The 10,128-nt window shown below is 44.4% G+C and overlaps 1 protein-coding gene across 1 annotated transcript; it reads left to right on the top strand.

The window, feature by feature from the left end:
• Positions 1-2,575: 2,575 nt before the first annotated feature.
• Positions 2,576-6,694, top strand: LOC147886455 (ABC transporter G family member 1-like). The gene is made up of 11 exons (XM_087395120.1): positions 2,576-2,950; positions 3,091-3,170; positions 3,277-3,566; positions 3,659-3,830; positions 3,984-4,070; positions 4,206-4,334; positions 4,435-4,632; positions 4,864-4,950; positions 5,055-5,327; positions 5,462-5,569; positions 5,891-6,694. The coding sequence occupies exons 1-11, from the start codon at positions 2,668-2,670 to the stop codon at positions 6,134-6,136; spliced, it is 1,953 nt and encodes a 650-aa protein (XP_087251246.1). The 5' UTR covers positions 2,576-2,667; the 3' UTR covers positions 6,137-6,694.
• Positions 6,695-10,128: the final 3,434 nt, after the last annotated feature.

The following is a 10,128-nucleotide window of genomic DNA, read 5'->3' on the forward strand; positions in this document are numbered from 1 at the left end:
AGATCGCAACTAGAAACTCCGAGAGCAAATTGTCGTACCATGAGAGCCCTCGCCATTGCCTTGCTCCCTTTCCTTTCGCCTCCTTGAGCATTTCCTTCGCCATGCTTGACCAGGGAGTTGGCCTCGAGAACAATCATGCTAGTAGCTTGCCCACCAAAGACATGTTTCTGATTTTGACATCCGGAAGGGCTACCCCCCCCTTTAGTTTGGGTGCCTTTAGTTGCTCCCATGGTATAAAGTGCATTGTCCTCTTTCCCTGGTGTTCGGCCCATAGGAAAGCTCAGAACTGTGGGCCACTTTGGATTTGATGAGAGACATTAAGGGTACCTCGTGATCGCGTACAGTAGAGGGGCTAGTGGGCACCCTTGGCGAATGGATTTCCTTAGCTTGAAGTTCCCCACCACTCCCCCGTTAATGTAGAGGACTGCGGAGGCGTTCCCAAATAGGCAGTGGACGTTTTGCAGGTAGCCCTAACCAAACCCCAACCTGTCTGCCACCGCTAGAATGTTGTCCCACCGAACTCTGTCATGGGCTTTATCCATGTCTAGGCCAAACACTAGTAATTTTTGCCCTGACCCTGCTGCGTGGTCCAAAGCGAAGGCCACATTGAGAATGTTGTCGTAGATGTCTCTCCCTTTTACGAATCCATTTTGCTCCTCATCTACAACTTTCCCGCACAGATCTCTGATCCTAAGGGCCATTGCCTTAGCTATCACTTTGTACGAAGTGTTCAGCATTGTTATTGGTCTCCAATCCCCTAAGGAGTCCAGCATTGACGTCCTCTGACAGAGTACCTTGATCAACCGCCGCATTCGCCATCTCTGTGAGATTCGAGCCTAAGATATCTCAAAACTGCTTGAAGAATTCGACAGTCAACCCGTCAGGTCCCAAGGATTTATCATCTGCCAACGCATTCACGATGTCCTCTAGCTCTTCACGATCAAAAAGCCTGTCAAGGTAGCTTTACGAGTACTCCGAAACCCTACTCTCCACTCCTGCAAGAGCCAAATTAATTGCACTCCACCACTCGTCGTTTTGGGTTTCGTCGTCACCCACAATAGCACTGAGCTCTCTCTGGAACACCACTGCTATGTGGCAGAATTCAGTCTGCATATTGCCTTGAGCGTGCTCCACTTTGTCAATCAGATCCCTTTGTTTATGCTTTTTGAGGGCCTGGAAGAATGATTTTGATGGGTAGTCACCTTGAGCTAGCCAGAGTTGCCTGCTTCTGATGCGTGCTTGGTCCACTCCTGCAGCTCCCATTCTTGCGAGGCCAAGTCAAAGAGAAGGATTTTGCTCATTAATATTTGAAGCACTAGAAAATGTGAAAATGATATTTGATAATGGTAGGTGCTATGGGAGTACAATACTTTGGACTTTAGGAACTCTTTCCAAGGCCTAGCATCTACCACACGTAACTACATGTATTGATTACACCTTTGTCCCAATTGCAAGGCCCTATCACCGACCATCTTTGAGGAGATACATTGAGAGCAAGAGAAGGACGAGGTGAACTTCAAATGAAAGAAACTTAGGCCTATTGCCGACCATCTTTGAGGAGATACATTGAGAGCAAGAGAAGGACGAGGTCAACTTCAAATGAAAGAAACTCAGGCCTATCACCGACCATCTTTGAGGAGATACATTGAGAGTGAGAGAAGGACGAGGTCAACTTCAAATGAAAGAAACTATGAGGAGGAGGTGAGTTCAAAACATCCCTCATGATTGGTGGTACATGAAAGGGAAATTTTGGAAATTTATTTGGTATTGGTGGTACATGTAAGGGAAAGCTCAAACATATTATTTGGCTATACTTCAATAAAGTATATGCCAATACATAAAAAACTTTGCTATATATCTACTAGAAACATATCTAATACATAAAAACCTTTGCTATATATCTACGAGAAATATATCTGTGGAGTTTCTCAAAGAGCTAGCTAGTAACATTGGGGCTAGCTCTAGGTTTGACCACTTACATATTTGGGAGAGTTGTAGATTTTAGTGCACCTAGAAACTTTTGATGCAAGCATGCGATGTAATAAATGCATAGAAATTATCACGTGTGATGGCGCAATACCATATAGCAAAATAAAACCTCGACCAACATTCATAGAGAAATTTTAGAACTAAAACATGGAAAGTTCTTACAAGTTTTTAAAAACATGAAAATTAATCTCAACTCCTCACTATCCTCAGGTAAATTTGAAAGTTTGAAGTTTCATTCTACATCTCCATGTGACAATTTGAAAGTTTGAAGTTTCATTGTACGACATCTACGTGTGACAGGTACATAGGTAAATTTGAAACTGAGGTTTTCATTGTACGAAATCTACACGTGACACGTGCATGCCACAATTGTGACATGGACGTGCGATCTTTTAGTTCCATGATGATCAATGATGTTGCTCCAAGACACAATGTGGTGCATAGCATTAGTTTGTACAAACATCATGCACGTGTTTCTAATTTTTAAATATATATTCTGTTTTTTATAATTTGAAAATTTATATATTGAGAAAATACTATCTATAAAATTGTAGAGAGTCCAGGCAAAAATTCCCGTCCATCTTCGTCGTCCTCTTCCCGTCTACGTCCGTCGCCCTCTCTAAAACTTCCGTCTGATCATCTAAAATTTTCGTCCATTTACGGCCATCTCGACCTTCCATGGCCTCCTCAGCCCTCCAGAGCCCTCCCGCCACCTTCGCCATAGCTCAATCCCCTGCAGATCCATGCCGCCATCTCATCGAGCCATCGCCCTACGTACTCCCCCAGTACCCTGTCGGCTGCACCCTCAGCTGGAAAGAGCTCTGGATTACCGCCTCCAATCCTTACGGTCGCACCAGGTTCCTTCTTCAGAACCTCACGGGATACGCTGAGCCTGGAGTGGTTATGGCCATCATGGGGCCTTCCGGCTCCGGGAAGTCCACACTTCTAGACGCTCTTGCCGGTATAATCGCTATAATCTCATCCCTTCAACTAGTGTCGTCAAGAAGTTATTCCATTAGTGTGCGCGGATAACGCAGATTCCGTTATGGGTAATTTCTCGTTACGAAACGCTGATGCTGAGCCTTGTTTGCCACCCTGCAGGACGCCTGGCTCCTAACGCCAGGCAGACGGGAGAGATTTTCCTCAACGGGAGAAGAAAACCGTTGTCTTACGGCAGTTCTGTGAGTAACTCCATCCCGTAGCCTATATCCAAATAGGACGTTTGCAATCAATTCTTCGAACGTTTTCTGCAAGATCATTCATCCTTAGTTGGCGATTCTGAGGTAGGCGTACGTGACCCAAGACGATGTTCTCATGGCGACGCTGACGGTGGGAGAAGCGGTTTTCTACTCGGCGCAATTGCAGCTTCCCAGCAGCATGTCTACGCAGGAGAAGAGGGAGAGGGCTGAGAGCGCGATTCAAGACATGGGCTTACAGGGAGCTATCAACACTCGAATTGGTGGGTGGCGTGCAAAGGGGCTGAGCGGGGGAGAGAAACGACGCGTAAGCATTGCCATTGAGATACTCACGCTGCCTCGCCTGCTGTTCCTCGACGAACCGACAAGCGGCCTTGACAGGTTAAAAGAAGATCGGCTCATCTTCGTAAATCTTGTCGTTCACGCAGTCGTTTTTTATTCGAGATGCAGCTCAATTTCGCTGTACTCTGCAGCGTTGCCGCTTTCCATGTCATCAATCGACTGAAGCATCTAGCCCAAGATGGAAGGACAGTAATAGCCTCCATTCATCAACCCAGCAGCGATATTTTTGAGCTCTTCACTACCCTCTACCTGCTTTCCAACGGCCGAACGATTTACTTCGGTGCCGCATCAAAAGCGGGAGAGGTAATAATCGTGTTTCAATCTCAATGTACGGATCATCGAATCCGCTCATCTACTTTACAACGACGATGGATCAACTCCGAGTTGCCATTTGATATAGAGTTAGGGCTTGCATTTTGTCAGTTCTGAGTCTTCTGACGCGTTTTACGTGGACAGTTCTTTTCTCTAAATGGTTTCCCTTGCCCTCCTCTTCGAAACCCATCTGATCATTACCTTCGTACAATCAACAAAGACTTCGAGCGAGTAAGTCGATTGCTGCAAATTAATCTAATTTAGCAATCTTTCTGCAAAATGGCCTCAGTTACTTGGATTAATCTACGATCAACCTAAGGATGAAAAGACTTTGTGATGATGTCGTCATGAACATTCCACCGTCAGGACATCGAAGAAGGCGCTCCAGGAGTGAAGCTCAAAACTGAGCAAGTGATAGACATTCTGGTCAAAGCTTACAGCGATTCGGAAGCAGCTCTGGAGGTTGCAAGTCATGTGAACAAGCTATCCAGGATGGTAGGAGGTTGTCCGATTATTAACGTCCATTTATGAAGGCTTCTAGTTCTCCTGCGAGAATAACACGGATGGACCAATACAAATTTTAAGCTATGTGCAGGAAGGGGCGCCATTGGGAAATACTACCGGTAAGCGTGCGAGCTTGCTTACCCAAGTCGAAGTTCTCACTAGAAGATCGTTCAAGAATATGTACAGAGACCCCGGATACTACTGGCTACGACTTGTTATATACGTTGCTTTGTGCCTTTCCGTTGGAACTCTTTACTACCAAGTCGGGAACACCTTCAGATCCATCCAGGTCGGTAAATTAGCACCTCGAAGGTTTCCTTTTCCATAGGCGACAATGAAATCAGCTTAAGGATAGATGTAGGGCTGTATTCTATCTATCTAATACACCCCTACATCTATCTCCACGATACTGAAAATCCGCCAGATCTTAGCTTTCAGATTCTTATCGTAATTACTGTCTGCAATATTTAACAGGCACGATCAGATTCTTATCGTAATTACTGTCTGCAATATTTAACAGGCACGAGCTGCAATGCTCATGTTTGTGGCATCGTTCCTGACTTTCATGACCATCGGCGGTTTCCCTGCGTTCGTAGAAGACATGAGGGTAATTAGCTCCTTGAACTGCTCGTGTTGAATCCTATTGTGAGCAAGACTAAAACTAGAAGGACACAAGAGGCGCAGCCGTGCTTAAGCTGTCTCCCATCTCAGGTTTTCGAAAGAGAGAGATTAAATGGTCATTACGGTGTCGCATCCTTCGTTGTGGCGAACGCTGTTTCATCCAGTCCTTACTTGCTGCTGATATCGGCGCTGCCTGGAGCCATAGCCTACTTCTTGGTTGGTCTCCACCATGGAGTGGAACCTTTCATCTACTTTGTACTCACACTGTACGCTTGCATGCTTGTGGTGGAGAGTCTCATGATGACGGTTGCGAGTGTAGTTCCAGATTTTCTCTTCGGTATAATTACAGGAGCCGGTATTCAGGTGAGGTGGGAATCTAGAAGTCGTATTACGTCAGAATTGATGCACAAGTCTAAAGAAATGCTCTTGATATCCCAGACTAACGAACATAAGTGATGACATCGCGGCCCATAAGCTCGTTTGAAATGTGCTTACAGGGCATATTCATTCTCGATAATGGATTCTTCCGTCTACCTCATGATACTCCGAAACCCTTTTGGAGATACCCACTTTCATTCATGGCTTTTCACACGTATGCAAATCAGGTTCGTGGGATCCTCATCACTCCGTGGACGTTGGTTCAATTTTGTTCAGTCGCTGGTTGACTGTAAGATTTTGGAGTCTAATATGCGCAAATCGAAGTTGGGTTGCTCATCCATAGCTTAAGATTCCTGTTTAACGCATCGATACGTGAGGATTCATGTGCTACTCAATGTAAACGGAGACAACTGGTTGGAGCTGTGGGGCAGGGATTCGAAGTTGGGTTGCTCATCCATAGCTTAGGATTTCTGTTTAACGCATTGATACGTGAGGATTCATGTTCTACTCAATGTGAACTGAGACAACTGGTTGGAACTGTGGTGCAGGGATTCTACAAGAACGAGTTCAAGGGACTGAAGTTCCAAAGCAGCGTGGTGGGAGGGGAGCAGATAAGTGGGGAGGCGATCCTGAGGGAGACGCTGCAGGTGGCGATGAGCTACACGAAATGGGTGGATCTGGCGATTCTACTAGGGATGGCGGTGGTGTACCGGCTGGTATTCGTGCTAGTGATGAAGATGAAAGAGAGGTTGGGTCCTAAGCTACGTGAATTACTCACACATCAAGGCCGGTGAATGCTCAAATACTTCTGGAATGCTCAACGACTGATGGACATTCCCGGTGAATGCTCAAGGACTCATGGCCATTCCGACTATGTCCCCTCCGACCATTGAATCTTTTCTCCTGAAAAAATTGGACTTGGGGACATTCCCTCGGCCCAAAAAGTCAAAATACAATTTGTGTTCGTTATGTGCCTTCCTCCTCTCCTTCCAACATCAGAGACACAACATGTCCTAGTATGTGATCTTCCTCCTCCTTTCCTTCCATGGTTCTTTCCTTCTATCGGCCTCTCCTCTCCCACCTCCCTAAGCTATCCTTGCCTTCCCTACACCCCTCCTTGTGCTTTTCCTCTTCCACTCGACTACTATCTTCTCAGCCTCTCCTATTTAGTTTCTTCACACCACCTCTCAATTCGCCTTGCCTCAACTACTCTTCTCTTTGTTTATCACCACCAAGTCCTTCATTACTTGCTAGGCCTCATTTGTTATCATGCATGTTCCCCTTTGGACCACTCATAAATTCAAAGCACACCAACTAAGCAAGTGGATTATTTTAAGCACGAGTAAAGATAGCATGCGTATAATTTTCAACAGACTTTCACAAATTTTGAATTAAAAAACTTAAGCATTGTGTCGTATGCCCCTTTTCTCTCATGGGGATGGATTATGTGGATGCTTGTGCTAGATTACTTGCAATTTAGTTCTCTATGCACAACACCTCACAACATTCGAGAATCTCTCAAAGACTTCTGCCCAAGCTCTGCTCATCCCTCTTCTCTTCCATTCATTCTCTACGTATTTTACCGTCTCTTAGAAACCAAAGTTGTGACTTAAATCTTCTTGGAAGGAGTGAGAAAAATGGGTGTTCTCTCATTTTTTGTTCTTTCCCTACCTTTTTGGAGTCTAGAGAGTCAACTCCTGAAGTTGCGACCTAGGCTTGGAAGAAGTGAGAAAAATGGGTGTTCTATCATTTTCAGCTCTTTCTCTACCTTTTTGGAGTATAGAGAGTCAACTCCAGAAGAAGGAACACATACTTTCTATGTAATGAAGTGATTTCACCTTGAAACTTTGTCTATATTAAGTACATACATTTTTGTATCACACTTTGTCTATATGTTTGTTATAAAAGATAGGACAGAGGGAGAGATTAAGGTAGATTATATTTTAAACTACAAGACTATTTTCTACATTTTTTTCTTCACTGGTATAGGAGGGATAGATAGAGGAAGGGAAAGAGAGAGAGAGAGAGAGAGAGAGAGAGAGAGAGATTATTTCAAATTGCTATGTTTCTTTCTATTTGAGGGGATGAGGGAGGGAGAGAGATACAAAATAGTCATTTGTTTCTTCATTAGTATAGGAGGGATAGATAGAGGAAGAGAGAGAGAGAGAGAGAGAGAGAGAGAGAGAGAGAGAGAGAGAGAGAGAGAGAGAGATTATATTTTAAACTCCTATGTTTTTTAATCTGTTTGAGGGAATGAAGACAGACAAAAAATAGTTATTGGTTTCTTTGCTAGTATAGGAGGGGTAGATAGAGGAAGAGAAGAGAGGGAGAGAGAGAGAGAGAGAGAGAGAGAGAGAGAGAGAGAGAGAGAGAGAGATTATATTTCAAAGTGCTATGTTTTCTTCCATTTGAGGGGATGATTGAGGGAGAGAGACATAGATTGTATTTAAAACTGCTAGGTTTTAGAAGTATTTGAGAAAGAAGGAAGAAAAAGAGATCCTAATCAAAGAGTTTTGTGAGGTGAGAGAGAGTGATATGATATTGATAATATTTTCTTTATTTGTGGAGAAACAGGGCAAGAAGAGAGCCTATCTTAAACTAAGTATTTCAAAATAATTTGATGTTTGTTTGTGTGAGGGGTGTAAGAAAACAATACAACGTCTGTGCTCAATAGATAACAGGACCTCGTACGCAAGAGAGAAAAGCAGATAGTATGGAGAATAAAAAATTTGATTACTGTAAAACTGATACAATAGATGGCGCTGCTTCCCAACCGTGCACTCCGATGTGAGGAGCTTTGATGGCGACCTGGAAACAGTAGAGGACAGAGGCTGAATGCTAAGGAATTAGGATTGCTATAGCCAGTGATGAAATGGGCTTCACGGGCTTGCTCTTATATAGCCACTAGTCGTAGTCGGTTCGACCCAATTGGGTGACCGACCCAGTCCGCCCAAAACAATCAACTGGGGGTCGGTCCCGAAATAGGCCACCGACCACACAATAGAATCGTGGCATAAAATAGAGCAACTGACCTATGGTTGCCGTTCGGCCCAGAGCCATTCGAGATCATCTGGGGCTCCAAACGGGCCCCGCATCCTGAGAATGGGCTGCCCCGGAAAATGCTCCGTCTACCCTCAGTGTGGTCAATCACGATATGCCTTTTCGCACTTGCATGTAGCCTAGTTGGCGGTGTGCCAACTCTATCTGAAGCCGTCTAGCCATCAGGCCACACATGGCCCCCATCTGGTGTCCAAACCAGGACTACCGAATAATCGAGCTACTCAAATGCCTTCTCCTCATATGGAGGGGCTTACAAGTAGAGTTAGCTGGTTTTCGCGTAGTTACACGAGAGTGAAGCATTGATATCTAACACCCCCCCTCAATGTCCACCCGCAAGTGAACTTACTTTTTCGGCCCAATGCCAAGTCGATGAAGATGCCTCTCACAACAACACAAAGCAACTATAGACGCGCTTCATAGACGTGCAAAATAGTGGGTGCGTCTATAGGGGTTGCTTGAGTAGAGGAATTATGGGCACGTCTAATCGCACGTCTAACAACTCGTCTATTTGCGCGTGTATTAACACGTCTATTTGCGCGTTTAAACTGAGAAAATATGGGCCCGTCTAACATTGCGTTTATCAGCGCGTCTATTTGCGCATGTACTAAAATGTCTATTTGCGCATCTAAACTGAGAAAATACTGGCCCGTGTAACATGGCGTTTATCAGCGCGTCTATTTGCGCATGTATTAGCGCGTTTATTTGCACGTTTACACTGGGAATTAGATGCGTATTTAGACACAAACCAGAGAATACAGAAAGTGAGATTTTGGTGTACATCATTGCTTTCCAAACAATATTGCCCATGATTACCAAAGCACATAATTTTAACAAAAACATCAATGCTTTTTTGCAAGCCCACATATACAAGAATTAAGTGAGATGAGGAGAATGAGACAATATGTAAAATAGTTTTGCCAATATCAATGATGGGCTACGGTCAATCTCATCCTCAATGAGATCAACCCTTGCCAAACTATCTACTTCAAAATCCAAACGAGTGTTTAGATCTACAAATACATTCAACCCACTACTACTTGTGCTACTCATGTGCCCATCAAAATCAGCATCACCAATGATAGGCTTGTCCTCACGGGTAATGGCCTCAATATCTGTATCTCCTATCTCATGATCATCCTCCTCTCTTGTATCACGGTCATCATCACGTCCATGGCCATGATCATCCTCCATACGCTCCATATTAGTAAATGTACTATACATCACTTTGGAACGTGAAGACCATAAATGAGGAAAAGCATTCGAGTAATTGACCGACTAGCATAATTCACCATGTTTGCAAAATAGACTTTAAAGTTTACTTGAGTAATGCATTCAAACTTGCATTGCTCCATCCATAGATGGTTTGCAAGTTTAGTAACTCAAGCGAGGCACGTAGAACAGAGAATGTACACCCCTCAAATAGTGGAGTTGATGCTGCAGTAAAAAGATCATCCTGCTCCATGCTATCATCCCTCCCTTGATGGACATATAAATCCCGCACCATATCATCAAACACCTCCTCCTCCATGGCTTCATGAGGTAATGGCGGAGGGCTACTATCACCATCACTCCATGCATCCATAACGGTCCCTCCTGAAGATCCCACCTCATATCGTCGACGCTTTGCCTCCTCACGGCGAGCATAGGGCAACATATGCATGTGTGGCACTGCATCCTGTATCAAATTAAAACGGGATCATAACTCAAACATATGAACACCCATAGG

Source organism: Dipteris shenzhenensis, chromosome 24 (assembly GCF_047967505.1).
Source record: "Dipteris shenzhenensis isolate YYH24624 ecotype China chromosome 24, Dip_SZ_1.0, whole genome shotgun sequence".
Classification (NCBI taxonomy): domain Eukaryota; kingdom Viridiplantae; phylum Streptophyta; class Polypodiopsida; order Gleicheniales; family Dipteridaceae; genus Dipteris; species Dipteris shenzhenensis.